Genomic DNA, 15,818 nt, shown 5'->3' on the forward strand with positions numbered 1-15,818 from the left:
AAAGAGAAGAAGAAAACAGTAGCTAGAAAAAGTGACCTCAACATGGCTTGGATTGGAATTAACAGCCTTTCCTGGAGAGTCACCTAGGAAAAAATTGGTAAACATTTTCTTAATTCCTTAGATCCTCCTTGCAATGACTAGAATAATGACCTCATTAATTCTCTCTTGCCTAAAATGAGTGTAGGGTGGTCTATTTAAAATTAATCTCAGATGGCAAGGTAAAGAGATGCCCCATCCTTATAAGATGTTATACTAGAAAAACATGAATGAGTATTTACAGATTGCTTCTGAATGAGGCCCCAGTAAGTTACTCCAAGTTAACTGGAATAAGAATCATGATGAAAACACTACCATAAATCATTTATATTTAACATAAGTAAAAACTGCCATACCTGAGCATTTTGAGAAGTTCCCAAAAGCATAGCCACATGAGTGAGTAATCGAAGGAGAATGAAGACAACTGGGGATATCTCTCTATCCGATACCACCATAACACCTCTGTCATCAGGATTTCCCAGTACATGGCCAGATTGAGTCCTGTCTACATTGTCCCTATAATTACAATAACAACAACGATTATGCCAGCTTGTGTGTTATTTAGCATTTTGTTACAAAGTGCTTTCATACTCAGGATCTCATTTGATCCTGACAAAAACAATGTGTGGAAGGTAGGTAGTAGTATCTCTGTTTTACAGATGAGGAAGCTGAGGCTATGAAAGGTTACACAATGGCAAACCTCAGACCCAAAGCCTCATCCTCTGACTCCAAGCCTATCCATTGCCTTTGTCACTCTCCCCACACTTGTAGAGGACAGCCATGGGGTAGAGCAGCACTGTCCCTTTTTCACTGCTAATGGATTTGCAATACTTTAAATCCTTAGCATCTGGGAACCAGGACTCCAGACCAGACATGACAAGGGCCCCTTTATAAATAAACCCTCCACTAACAGAATGATCAGTAACATGTGAGCATAGGGATTCTGGCTGGTCCAATTCTTTTAATGGGAACATGGTAAATTCTTGTTATGGAACAGGTCAACAGCTGTGGTCAATTATATTATTCCTTTGGCAGGATAGTATGTCAGAAAAGAAGCCTGCTTATTTCCTTGGGATCAAGAGGTGGGCAGGTTGATATGGATAAGCAGGATCTTAATAGGAATAAACAGATAGAACTAAATCTAATACTTGGACCTCACAGATATATTTATAACCATGCTTCCTATTCATGAGTAAAGCTATGTGATCATGAGAACCAATTCTCTTTGGGTTTCCAAGATGTGGCATTTAATTAATTTCTCTTTGGTACAAGAAAATGAAAGAGGCTTAATCATTTAGAACTTTTGAAATCTGTCAATCTGGATTAAACCAATGAGTTATGTAATCAAAGCAGGTCATTAATACAGGGCTTTTGACAATAAATTCATAGACTAAGTGGAGGAGACACAGTATTAAGTGAGCTATGTCCTGTCAATTTTCATTGTATTAACTACTTCAATGCCACCAGGTGCTTCATAGTTTTATCAGTAGTAACTCCAAGCAGGTTGAGACTTTCATGTACAAAGAAGTCAAGGCTCACTACTATTTACTAAGTAGATCCTGAAAGGAAGAATTGAGAAGAGACATACCTGACCACATTGAAGCCTTGCACAGCCCTGTGGTTTTCACCTCCAATCCGGGCACCACAGTCAACACATCTGCTGCGTTCCATTGGGGCACCACACTAGCCCGAACCCCACCAAGAGAAAAAAAAAGAAAAAAAAGAAAGGAAAGAAAAGGAAAGGAAAAAGAAAACCATGAATCTGACTTTGCAATAAAGATTATTTGATGTTCTAATCAGGTTTCTCCCCCTCACCAACTTCCAGAAATTTAAGTTTATTTTTCCCAATTAATAACTGTTATTTTTGCCTTTATAAACAACAAAAAAGATCAACATCATTTCCCCACATACCCCTCCATTGTATCCTCCCTTGTGAAAAACAAAAGAAAAACTTGAACAAAACCAATCCACAAAAAGGACTGCAACTGACAGTTTAAATGACATTATTCCACCACTCTGCCTCCCTCCTTCTAAGAAAGGTTATGTTTTTTCCTCTTTTCCCTGGATCCCAAATTAGTCACTGTAATAAATATAAGTCTGGCAGCACTTTAATATTAATGCCATTTGTGTTATTATAGTTGTATTGTTTTCTTGATTCTACTTTCTTTGTTCTGCATTAGTTCATAAGTCTTCCTATATCTGAATTTTTCATTATTTATTTATTGAGGCACAAAGATTCCATTACTTTCAAATGTCACAATTTGTTCAATGACTCCCCAACTGATGAGTGCCCATTTTGTTTCTAGTTTTTTGCTATCACAGATAGTTTGTCTATGAATACTGTTACATATGGGACTTTCCGTCTTTTGACCTCCTTGGGTTATATGCCCAGTGGTGGGATGGTAGCTGAAATATGAACAATTGAGGGACTTTTCTTGCACAATTTCAAATTGTTTTCCAGGACGTTCATTCATGTGTAGGATTTACTTCTAAGATCTTTCCCCCCTCTAAAGCCAGATGCTGTACTAACAAATACCTTTCAAATAACCATAGGCACTGAGAGCTGGAAGGGACCTCAGCAGTTCTCTAGTTGAACCCCTGAACAAGTAGTCTTCTAACATCTACTTGATACTCTCCAAGGAGAGAGAATCCACCACCTCTTGAGGAGGCCCATTCCACTCTGGTACAGCTATCATTATTAGGAAGATTTTCTTGACATCAAGCCTACACTTGCCTCTTTGTACCTTGCTCCCACTGTTTCTGGTTCTGCCTTCTGGGGCCAAAAGAACAAGTCTAATCCTTCTTCTATGTAACAGCCTTTAACCTTAAATACATGAAGACAGGTATCATGTCTCAACTACTTCTTCATGTACTGTCTATTCAACTGATCCTCATATGTTATACTCAAGGTCACTCTGGTTGCCTTCCTCTGGTCACTCCCTAATTAGTCAATTTCACTTTTAAACTGAGGTGACCAGAACTGAACACAGTACTCCAGATGAGACTTGACAGGGGCAGAGTAGAGTTAAACTATCACCTCCCCATTCCTGGAAGCTTTGCCTCTCTTAATACAGGCCAATACCTCATTAGCCACATCACAGATAATGCATATCAAGCTTGCAACCAAATGAGAACAATCCCCAAGCACAGAGACTTACCTCTCCCACAGAGCAAGGGTGACCATTGGGACACACTATAAAAAGAATAACAGGGTACTATATTAGCTGATAAAGTTATATGAAATAAGCTAAATGGTTAGAAGGGAAAACAAGTCTTCAGATCTAACCCAGATCTGAGGATAATAAAAGCATCTACCTAACATGGTTATTGTGAGGATTAAATGAGATAATATTTGTAATATATGGTACACACATTTCAATAGATGTTTCAAACTACTTTAGCAAACTGATGGTACACCAGAATAACCCTCTGGAATATTATAAAGCAGAGCGAATGAACTGCCAAAGGAGATGGCCAAGTTTAATGTATTGTAATTATATGGATTAAGAGTTCTGTTCCCCGCTAGCATAATCTAAACTATATTCTCATTTGTAATTTTATATGCCCTAATTTCATAGTTCAGAAAATCTTTAGTCTTTCAGTTTAATGTGAATTGTACTTTGCATGAGCTTCATGACATAGTCCTTTATTCTCTTCAGAGGATACAAACCCATGGAAATAAATGCTTTGAAGAAGCTACCTCAATGTGGTTACAGTAGCTGATTTTCCCAATAAGAAACATAATTCTCTGGGTTATCTTTACAAAATCAACATAATGTCAATTCCTCTAAGTCACTTAGGCTTAAGCACATAAGGTCCTAAAAGCAGGCATAAAAATTAGATTTCCTGGAGACTCACAAATATGGCAAAAATCTTACTGCATTTGAGTCTATTAGGCTACCAAGATTTGAGAATAAATCCAAATTGATTCTTCTTCTTATACCATTAACTATCATTAATGTTAAGAACAAAAACTTTCCACCCCTAATCAACGCTTACCATACCAGCGGACTGTTTCTAGGCCCTGCCAATTCTTAGCTTGTGCCAGCAAGTCTTCAGGCATCGTTGGAAGAAATGAATTCTGGAAGAAAAGCAGATACTTGAATGAATGAACACGTTAATTAGCATAGCCTCATTGAACCTAGTGAAACAAACTGGTCCTTCGAAATCAGGCTTTCTAGAGTTTTCTGGAGAATCTCCTTTGGAAAGGATTCTCTCTGGAAGATTCTCTCTGTATGGCATAAAATACCGGGCAGACAGGCAGCTATTTTAGGAGCACTGCACTTTGAACAGTTAGAAGATCACATACTGAAATCTTCAGAGTCTGAGAGATCTTCTAGGCCAAATTTCTCATTTTTTGAGATGAAGACATTGAGACACTAAGACTCTATAGGTTAAATAACTTGCTCAAAGTCACATCTGTATTAAGAAACCAGAATCCAGAATCAGAACCCAATTCCTGACTCCAAATTAATCATTCTTTTCATTGTACAATATGTCAAATTAGATAATGAAACAGAAAGGATTCCGTAAGATGAATTAGTTAAGGCTATCCTATGCCAAGCCAGCAAGCATAGGATAGCCCTTAAAGAACTATCTACCCTCCCACAAACTATAGTATTATTAAGTTGCTGAAGACATTGCTGGAAGATCTGATATACTATTAACACAGTATATTAATATACTATCCTAAAGCAGTGAGGAAGCACAGTAGATAAAGTGCTAGATCTGGAGTCAAGAAGCCTTGAATTCAAATTCTGCCTCAGATACTTTAGCTCTGTGACTCGGCCTACCTCAGATTCATCATCTGCAAATAGTGATAAGAGCACCTACCTCCAAGGGTTATGTTGAGGATGAAATGAGATATTTGTAAAATGCTTTGCAAACCTTAAAGACCTCTATAAATGTCAGCTATTATTCTCATTATCACCCCCCTACTACCTCACATACTCACCTGCATGCTGGCTGGATTAAAGGCCAGGTTCTTTAGAGGTTGTAGGACTGGGTTCTGTCCACACAACAGAACAGCTTTAGCATGAACAGCTAATTCTGTCACTGTACTTTTGTGCCCAGAATCACTGGCATCCACAGCCAGGAAAGGACAAACGTTGGTCACCAGAGATTTTGCCATTTCCTTCAAGGCAGGAGAAGAAAGGGCTTTTGCTTCCTTGATGAACATGTTCACTACTTCACATTGCTGACAGAAGAGAAAAAAATATTCTCATGATTCTATCATCATGGTCAGAAGTTTTAGAAGGATCCAATGGTATCTCACGGCTTGTTATGGAATTCTGATATGTTAAAGCATCAAATTTCAAAGGTGGGATGGTATGAATTCCCACCTGTGGGAGAAAAACTCTGGAGGAAAATAATCTTTTCTTTATTCCTTTCATCAAGTCACTTTAAGAACACTTAGATGTACATGTTGTAATCAACACATCTAAATCCAATTTTTGTGATGTATACAAGGTTATTACACAAAGGCTTGAGGACTAGTTTATTTTTAAACATGTCTAACTTTAAATTCAAAATATACTAACATGTTTGAGGTAACAGCCAGGGCTAGGGCAAAGGGTGCTTCTTACAGAAAAACTGTTTACATTGTTGTCCCTAAGTAGTCTTCTGTCAAGAGCCCTAAAATTTGAATTACTTCTAAGGAAGAGAGAGAGGAAGCTTGGGTCACATCCAATGGTAATTTTACACGTCAAGATTAAAGTCCAATGATCCCCACCACCTTCAACTTCAGTGTTACTTTCAAGGCTTTAGAAAAATGCTCCACAAAGTGACTGGAGAGTACATCACAGGATGATCTAACCACTTATACAGTTTAGTCCTCTAAAAGAACAAATTACTGAATGTTGGTATTCATTCACCTCTTGCGTGGGGTGGATGTTTGCACTATTGGATCTATATGATACAGTGAGCTCCTGGAAAATTGCCAAAAGCAGGTAGACAGCCTGTTGAGAGTCTGAGCTCTTGCATTTCTGAAAAACAAGGGATACAGAGTGAGAATTAGAGAAGTCGAATGAATCTACAGTATCTAGTCTCAGATGACCTGTGGGTAGATATGCAGTGTAGTCAGCTACCTCCCTATAGACCTTCTAATAAGATTAGGGTTCCTGTATCTCTAAGTACTATCCCCAACAACCACCTAAACCCTCAGTTATTCTTCTTAGACCAAGTGGTTTATTAATACTTTTTCATCCATTAATTCAATGAGAATTTAAGTACCTATGTACTTGGCACTATACCAAGGCAACGGGGGTATTAAAGTACTAAGAAACATATTCTCTTGAAGAGCTTACAAACTGAGTCAAAATACATAAACTTGACACTAAAGAAATATCATAAACTAACCCAGGATCATAAGATCATAAATCCAAAGCTGGAAGGGACCTTAGAGGTCCTGTTGTTTTACAGATAAGGAAACTAAGGATAACTTGGGAGAAGTGACTGGTTCTAGGTTATCCAAGTGGTAAGGGGCAAAGCTGGAATTAGAACCCAGGACCTCTGGCTCAAAACCTAGTGCCTCTTCTCATTGTCCTACACTGCCTCCCTATGAATGAGTTCAAGATTACAGTATAAAAACTGCCTGTGCATTCGTGTGCTCACATGGCATCATCCAGGCACAACTCTCTGCATTGAGGCATGATGGGTGGTTTACTGCAGTAACAGAGGGCATAGGTTACTGAGACTAGAGTCATTGCCACTGCAGCTGCCCATCAGGGGAAGAAGGCCATGATGACAGCTGCATACCCTTTTGAAATCTCCCTCCAGCAGAACCAACCCCAGGTAAGTAAGAAAGGTATAGCTCATCTCATGAGAGCGAATCCTACCTTCAGAGCAGTCATGACACACTTTGGATCACACTTGAGGACTGCCTTCCCCACAGCATCACGAAGGGCCTTGTAACTATCTCCACATACCAGATAGCGATCCACCTGGCCTGACTGATCTCGCTAGAACCAAAAGTGACACATAATGGAAAAAACTCACCTCTGGAATATCAACCATACCAAAAGTTAAACTTCTACGGATGAGCAGTAGAGGAAAGGGAATACATTTAAGAAGAAACCAGATTCCCTGGGTGATGGAATATTAGAGCATTAGAAATAGGAACATCTAACTGTACCACAACAGAGAGCTTCTTGTTCAAATAAGGTGGAAAGGAATAGAAAATAACAGCTCCACAGGGAAGCAATCCTAATACTCCTGGCTTTTTTGGTTTAAAACAAAGCACTAAAGGTCAGAATGTTTAAAATGTTTTGTCAATACTGAAAAGGGCCAGAAAACTTAGCATTAACTTGACTCAAGACAAAACTACTTTGCTAATCTCTGCAATTCAGAGAAAATCAAAGAAAGTCTTTGAAGTTCCACCAATTTCTACTCCTTCCTTCAAATATGGACTCTCCCCTCAGTCTAGAAGGCCCCTGGAAAAACATCCCACAATCTGATTCACCTTTTTCTAGAAGGTCAAGGCTATGGACACATTATCCCTCCAGTCTCCCTAGGCCAGTCTTTGTCAGAAACGATATTCTTAGAAAAAGCATAAGAACAAAAATAGAAGTTTTGCACACTTAGAAACCCCACACATGAGAAACACTGAAAGGGAAAGAAAGGAGACACATGGTATGCTGTCCAATCAATATTGAAAAAAGGCAAGGGGGGCAGCTAGGTGGCGCAGTGAATAGAGCACCAGCCCTGGAGTTGGGAGGACCTGCGTTCAAATGTGACCTCAGACACATATCACTCACTAGTTGTGTGATCCTGGGCAAGTCATTTAACCCCAACTGCCTCAAAGAAAGAAGGAAAGAAAGAAAGAAAGAAACAAACAAACAAACAAACAAACAAAAAAATAAAGAAACAAAGAAAAAGAAAGAAAGCAGGCAGGAGGAGTTAACAGAAGCAAGCCTTCAGGATACAGCTTTGGCAATAGGATAGTATGGCAGAATATGCACGCAGAGGTTAATGGCGCCTGCTCTGGCTTTCCTCTCACCAGTTGGTCAATGATTTCCTTGGGAAACACCCACTGGGACTGGTGGTCCTGTTTGCAAAGGCTCTGTACAAACTCCATCCCATGCTGATTAACGAGCTTCCTCACCAAGTAGACTCGATACCAGTCATTGCCTGCTTGGAGGCAAAATCTCTTGACTTGCTGCAGATACCTTTGCTTCTCCTCTGCTACATCTGTAGAGTTCAAGGAAAAAGCAATTAAGTGGTTCAAAATTAGGCAAGCACCCAAACTACCCTAACTAAGGTAGAAATTCTACCCTCAAGGTGTTTACAACATAAAGAATGAAGACACCCACTAAACCCATAAGAGAACACACATAGTTAATAAAAACACAGACCAACTGAAAAATAAAACCATTCTTCTATGGTTAACATATTTGTAAATAATGTATTCATTAAAGCTGGCAGAGAAGAAGACTTGCCTACAGCTTCATGCAATTCAAAAAGGAAATCTGAAGCCCTATCCAGGCAGAGCCGGATCCTGGCCATGTCTTGTAAGTATTCAACTGAGGACTCATTCACAGTTTCTCTCTCATTTTGCAGTAGTAAGGGAGAATAACTTCCAAGGAAACGTCCTTCGTCTCTCAGATAGTTGAATCCATCCTTTTCAGAGCAAGCACTAGCTTTCTCATATACTGAATCCTAAAAGTTTAAGAACAAAGAAGAAAACAAGCCTGTTCCTTGCTTACTGTATTTGCAAGCCCTACTTACATTCTGGCCCCAGGTCAAATCATACATTCAAACGCTCAGGATGGGAAAATAAGCAGCAGACTACCAAAAACTGTTATGCAGTGGATCGAATAAGAAAATGAATAGGTAAAAACTGTCTCTGTTCTTTAGCAGACTGGCATTTCAATGTACTTTAAACAGGAGTCAGAAGATCAGATCTTTAGACTTGCAAGGGGCCTTGAAAAGGCCATTTAGTCCAATCCCCTCATTCTACAGATAAGGAAACAAGAGACCCAGAGAGGTTACCTGATTTGCCCAAAGTCACAAAGGTCACAAGCCTGATAGATGAGAAATACATGCTACTATTAGATACACAAGAAAAGTGATTGTGGGAAAGACAAAGTAGCTTGTTCAAGGTCAAAAAGGTAATAAGTAGTAGAGGACTTGACTCCAAATCCAACACTCTTCCCATTATACCATGAGGTCTCCTTGTTGGACTACAGATAACTTCTTTTCCCACTCTAAGATTCTATGGTTTCACTGCTTACAAGAGAAAGGTAGTAGAGTAGGAGTCAACTTACCTCAAGGCAGTTAATAAAAAGTGTATATAGTTCAGTTTTATCTTCATCCAGGAATGGTTTCTGCTCTAACTGGGACAAATAATGCTGAATGTATTCTTTCACATCATGGAAGCTGCAGACAGAGAAATTCTTTAACCAAAACATTCCAAGTCTGGAGTTTAGTACAAGAGTTTAATTTGCTGGAATAATAAATCCTAGAAGTGCTTAAGTACTTTATGTATTTATGTTTATTTGCATCTTTTTGAGACAAGCTCTCCCTTTCTCACCCAGGCTAGGAGGGCAGTAGGCCCTCATGAGCCTGATCCTACGACAGATGAGCATGGAAGCTCTGACTTGCTCTTTCCAACAGAGCCTACTGGTACACCAACTGCACCCTCCCCAACTTTGGGGGCTCAACAGGTTGCTATTCAACTTAATATAGACACACAACCAGCTTCGGTCCATTGTAGCTCAAAACTCCTGAAATGCAGTGATCCACCAGCCTCAGCCTCCCTAGGAGCAAGGATTACAGGTGTGCACTATCATGTTCAGCATTTAAGTAATTAATTTACAAACCGTGTAAACATTCCCATGAAATAGACTATTTTACAAGTGGGGTAAAAAAGACAAAAAGAAATAAACTTGTCTGAGGCGCTTTAGTGGAAGATCCAACATTGAAACTCAAGATTTCTAATTCCTTATTCAATAGCATTCAGTTGTTTTTCACTCATGTCCAACTCTTTGTAACACCATTTGGGATTTTCTTGGCAAAGATGTAAGTGGTTTGCTATTTCCTTCTCCAGTTCATTTTACAGATGAGGAAACTGAGTTAAACAGGGTTAAGTGACTGCGGAGGGCCAACACAGCTAGTAAGTGTCTGAAGACAGACCTGAGCTCACAAAGATGAGTCTTCTTGACTTCAGGCCTGGCACTCTATCCACTGTGCCACCTAGCTGCCTCCATAGAGAGGAGAGAACAAGCAGACAACACAAGAGAAGAGCAAGGAACAAAGAGAAGCTAGAGAAGAAAAGAGGGAGAAGAGGAGGGTGCTAGACAAGGGGCAGCCTCTAGTTTATGAACACAGAGGTCGTGTGATATAAGGAAGAGCAATAGGATCTGAATAAGAAAACCCACTTTTCATCTGTTCTTTGCAATAATAAAATAATAACAAGTGATAGCATTTTACAAGTTTACAAAATACTTTACATACACTCACAACAAGCATTACAGGTACTACTATTATACAGATGAAAACCAGGTACTATTATTATATATATCAGATAACTGATTTTAAGAGAGATGAAGCAGCTTGTTCACAGTCATAGCTTAAGTTACAGCTACACATAAATTTAAGTCTACCTGCTCCAAGTCAGCATTCGAGCAATTACATCACACTGCCTCTTCTAAATCTTCTCCTCAACTAGCTTTGAGGCCTTGAACAAATCACCTTCCCTGTTTCATCATCTGTAGAATGAGGCAGTTGTTTTAGATCATCTCTAAGGTCCCTTTTAGCACTAGACTCTACAGTCCTACAAGAAGCATCAACAAAATAATTTTTTAAAAAACCACAAAATTTGTTGATGCCTTTTGTACACTGGTCACTTTGCAATGACACTTGCCCCAAGTGAGCAAAGAAGGACAGCTAAGTAGAACAAATCAAACCATCAGCTAGGTGTGACAACGTGAGCTTTCCTACACATGAGCTTTTTTGAAGTACTTCTGGAATAACAAAACCAAAAACAAGTGTAGAAAAACATTTAGAAAAAAAACAAAAGAAAAATTGTACTCTGAAGGAGTACATAATTCAGATCCTTTAATGTTATGTCTTGTCCAATTAAAAAGGATCTATTTTCTAACAGAAATCTCTTGAAACTTTTTAAGAAATCCTCAAATTAAAGAAATATAAAAACATTTTTGGACATACTAATTAGGACCTTTTTACAGTTTCATGATGATTTCCCTACTCAATCAAAGATTCAGCAAATGTAAAAGCTGGAAGAAATCTTGGAGATGGGCTGGTCTAGCTCCCTCATTTTACAGAAGAGGACCCATCAAAGGTCTTTGTACGGATGGGAAGAGTGCAGACAAAAGTTCCAAAGTCTCCTGATTCCCATCTAGAACCCTTTCCACTTCACCACACTGCCTGGCAAATCTCTACTTTACTTTTTTTTGGTGAGGCAATTGGGGTTAAATGACTTGCCCAGGGTCACACACCTAGTAAGTGTCAAGTGTCTGAAACCAGATTTGAACTCAGGTACTCCTGACTTCAAGGTTGGTGCTTTATCCACTATGCCACCTAGCTGCCACTTACTTTTCTTTTCTTAAACATGTGATATGACTACACAATATACTCTTCCCACATGTGAACATATTAAAAAACACATAATTTATGCATACAAGAGATACTGACTGAAGAAACTTCTCCTTTTAAAAAATGCTTTTTTATAAGTGCTTCATGTAGGAAAAGGGTATTCTCAGCAAGAATGTCAAGTGGAGAAAAAAGTCTTGGATTCCCAGAAATTCAACTATTCTTACCTGTACTTCAAGAGCAGTTTTAGTACTACTGAGCGGATGACTGGAGTTTTATCTACAACATCATCAAATGGTGAGAGTGACTTTGTGTATTCAGAATGTCCTGAAACTGATATGTAAAAAAAAGCATGTCAGTTTCCAAATATAGGAAGGTAAGTGCAGCATCCTTAAGACATTAGAACTTAACTGGACACAACTTACTTGTGTCATCTTTTAAGAGCTTCTTGTGGACAAAGAGTAGAGAGAGCAGTTCTTCAATAACTTCCTTGTCTGGCGGAGTGTTGTCTTTGAAACACATGGTAGAAACAAGGTCTATGAAAAAACTGTTGCACATCTGGCGGAACTGTATATGTTTTGCAATTGCATCACTAGAGAAGGATTTAAGAACAAAATAAACAAAAACTAAAGATAATATGCAGACTAATTTTTTAAAATTACTCTATAGCAGAAATAAAGCTTTAGAAATAATTTTAACAACTTACATTTATATAGTACTGTAAGACTTACAAAAAACTTACCTTTACAATGCTCTGAGGTGGCTAGTACAAATACAATTATCCCACGCTTTGGATGAAGAAACTGAGGTTCAGAGAAGTGAAGAGATTGGCCCCTAGTCACACAGCTAGGAAGAATTAAAGCTAGGATTTGAGCCAGGCTTCTTGCCCCAAGATTAGTACTCTTTTAAAAGCCAGACAAATCAGATGTATGCTTGAGTAGTGTTAATGGTGAATATCAAAAATATTTGGGAACTGAACAGATTTGTTTTGTTTTTAAAAGACAGAACCACTTTCTACATATTTTAAAGCTATGCTTCACCAACACAAGGGAACATACGTTTTATGACTTATATCTGAATGTAGGGGGAAATACTGTTCTTTTCTTTCCTAAAAGATTCAGTATAAACACTGGTGCATTTCAATCACTTGACCTGGCTAGCAAGAGATTTGTTCCTGGGATATGCATAAATGTGTATGCCAAGAGGACTGTTATTCCATGGTTACTCTTACATTCTACTTTTAAGGAGGACTCAGAAGAGATGCAAAAAATGTTGGCAAAAACAGGGCCACAGACTAAAAGGAGAACATAATGCATAGACTGTGGTCCCATCCAAAGGCCCCATAACACACAGGACATTTGCTCATCTTGAGGATAAAATAAGAATGCCAGCCCAGTTGGATTTTAATTCCCTGGGTCTTTCCCATCACACCCCTAATTTTACTTGTAACTTTAGGGATTGGCCCTACTGATTTTAATGCTTCTGGGATGTTCTTAAGCTGTTGTAAGTGGCTGTCCTCTGAAAATGAAAGATCTGGAAATGCAGGAAGATACACAAGTGGCCTACCGTCCTCATGGAGGGGGTAATGTTCATTATTTCTGGTAAGGGTATTTATAATAAGTAAATTCTAAGATTCAAGTTCCCTAAATCTCGAGGCATAGAGGTGGGGTAGGAGGAAAGGAGAGAAAGCTAGTATTGTTTGTCAACAAAGATACCTTATCACAAGTATAATATATGTGATACCTGTGCTCCTGGGATACAGCAATGGAGAATTTGTCTGGCAAGTCTGTGACACAAAAGGGGCACCTCATTTGCCCAGGGATGAGCCAAATTGTGATGCACTTCTGGCAGTACACATGGTCACAAGGTAGGCATACAGGTTCCTTTGGATCTCCGAGGCAAACTGGACAAGGTTTTAGGCCATACCTAGAATCCAAAAAGAATAGTCAGTTTTACAGAGTAAGAGCTGCCCATCACATATGGTGATGGCTTTTAAAAAATTCCCCAAGTTCCTCTCTTGTTATTCTGAAACAAAAGATCTTACTTGATACATATCTGGCTTGCTTGATCCTTACAATCACAAAGAAGAGCCATCACTGAAGCAAAAGGTCGGTAGGTTTTGATATCAGAATTATCTTGAAGACGCTGAAAGGGAGAAAAGTACCAAAATGAGGTTGATGAACGGTGGAGGACAGATTTGTCTTCACAAGGCATGATACATGATACCATAAAGCAACAAGTAAAACTAATACCACAGTATCTCTCCTGCTTTAAGGCTAGAGTTCAAAGGTATGACTGTTTGTACTATGCAAGACAAAATGATGATGCCTCGCCTCCATTGTTCTAATCAACTGCCTCTTAAACAAAAAATCCTGGGCTTGAATAGGATTCCTTTCTTTGCCTGTGCCTGTGCCTGAAAGGATAAAGCTTTTGTCCCTAAATCTGTACCCTTTTCAAATTTCTAATTTCCAGATAAGAAGGTGAGACTATAGAATAGTTGCTGTGAGAAAGATCTGAAGGTTTTAGTAGATCAATGAGTCAGGAATATGAGAAGAGAGCCAAAAAAGCTCATGTTATTCTAGGGTGCAATGAGAAAGCACAGGATGCAGAATAAGAGTTATTAATTCTGCTGCATTCTGCTGTGGTCAGATGTATCTGGAGAATTGTATTCTGTTTTAGGCAATGCATTTTGGGAAGGGCACAGATAAGCCAGAACATAAGAGAATGCACCACATGGCTGTCCAAATGTTCAAAGGACTGTTATGAAAAAGATGAATTAAACCTGTTCCACTTAGATCCAACAGAATTAGAAGCAATGGATAGAAGTTATAGAAAGGGACACTTAAATGTGAAACAAGAAGGAAGTCCCTAACAATTAGAGTTATCCCAAAGTGAAACGGGCTGCCTTGGGGAGCAGTAGGTTGCCTCTCATGAGAAGTCTATGAGCAGAGCTGGCAATGTTGTTGGGGGAATTCTTAGTCATATATGGGTTGGACTACATAGTCCCAGAGTCCCCTTTCAACTCTGATAATCTGTGATTCTGTCAAGTGTAAGATTTCTTCTGTCTCATAACAAGTTCTTTTCCTAATTTCCAACATCCTCCTTTATGCAGATTGATTGAACCTTTGGTATGAACACTAACCTCTTCCAAACCTCTTCCTATTTGGGGGCCAGGGTAAACTAGCACTTTTACTTGGCTACATGCCCCATCATACCAGCCTGAAAAGCATCATAAAATGACTAATTTGAACTGCCATCCTATTTGATTAATTTCCTAGACCTAGGGAGACACAGCTTTCATCTGTGTCTCCACGAAAGTTTTGGAGAACTATAACTTTAAGATTTGACGGAGGTAGGGCCAGGGCTATTTGAGCTCTGATCTCTCCACCCCTCAGTTCTTTTCTAGGCCATTAACACTGACTGCACTCTTCTACTCTGCCTATCAATACCCTTTGTCAATCAGTTCAACTCTACCAGATCCTCCACATTCAAATTCCTTGCCTCCTTGTTCTGCTTTGCTGATCACACTTCATCAAACTTCAACCTTGGATTACTCCTCCCATCCTGCCTCCTTTGCTCCTATTCACATGTTGCTGAATGGAGATAGAAAAAAAAAATCACAAAACTGTGCTAATTAATTCCACTACAAAGTTAGGTAAGCTCATCTCAACTGGACCCTCCCTATAGCAAAGCAATTCTTTTACACCTCTCTAACTGATCAATTACAGTGGCAATTCTGAAAATTTTTCATCTCTCTGCAAGCCTAGCCTGGTATCCCATCCTTCAACCATCTCTGCTGAGAATTTCACTTCATACATCACCTAAAAAACATTGGGGACAATCTCTTAGAACTCCCTCTGCTTCCCTCTTTCTTTCCCACCACACAGACATCTTCCCCTATTCTCTCCTCCCTCAACCCAATCTCAAATGAAGAGGTGGCCTCTTCTCCTTGACAAAACAGAAACCTCTTATATGTGCCATTGATCTTTCCTGGCTGTCTTCTCCATCAGATTGTCCCATTGGCATCCCTGGCTCAACCTCTTGTCTTCTATATCTCTCTGTGTATTTCCTTGCTGCCTACAAATATACCCATCTCTCCCCCATCTGTAAAATACTCTCACTTGGTCATATCATCCCCTATGGCAATTGTCTTACATCTCTTTTCCCCTTCATGGCTAAACTCCTTGAGAAAGCTGACTATACTAGATGCCTCCTTTTCCTTTCCTCTCACA

The 15,818-nt window shown here is 39.2% G+C and overlaps 1 protein-coding gene across 1 annotated transcript in view; it reads right to left on the reverse strand.

Annotated features, from left to right (window-relative positions):
* RNF213 (ring finger protein 213) overlaps positions 1–15,818 on the reverse strand; it is a 108,646-nt gene that overhangs the window by 16,539 nt on the left and 76,289 nt on the right. Inside the window, exons 32-45 of the mRNA XM_027850138.1 lie at positions 13,631–13,731; positions 13,330–13,512; positions 12,012–12,178; positions 11,814–11,919; positions 9,300–9,411; positions 8,472–8,691; positions 8,033–8,223; positions 6,873–6,995; positions 5,910–6,020; positions 4,991–5,233; positions 4,036–4,117; positions 3,195–3,229; positions 1,625–1,719; positions 393–552 (exon numbers count right to left, since the gene is read on the reverse strand). Coding sequence (XP_027705939.1) covers positions 393–552; positions 1,625–1,719; positions 3,195–3,229; positions 4,036–4,117; positions 4,991–5,233; positions 5,910–6,020; positions 6,873–6,995; positions 8,033–8,223; positions 8,472–8,691; positions 9,300–9,411; positions 11,814–11,919; positions 12,012–12,178; positions 13,330–13,512; positions 13,631–13,731 — 1,929 coding nt within the window. The remainder of the gene's footprint in view (positions 1–392; positions 553–1,624; positions 1,720–3,194; positions 3,230–4,035; positions 4,118–4,990; positions 5,234–5,909; positions 6,021–6,872; positions 6,996–8,032; positions 8,224–8,471; positions 8,692–9,299; positions 9,412–11,813; positions 11,920–12,011; positions 12,179–13,329; positions 13,513–13,630; positions 13,732–15,818) is intronic.

This window comes from Vombatus ursinus, unplaced genomic scaffold (assembly GCF_900497805.2).
Source record: "Vombatus ursinus unplaced genomic scaffold, bare-nosed wombat genome assembly UNPS02008996.1, whole genome shotgun sequence".
NCBI lineage: Eukaryota > Metazoa > Chordata > Mammalia > Diprotodontia > Vombatidae > Vombatus > Vombatus ursinus.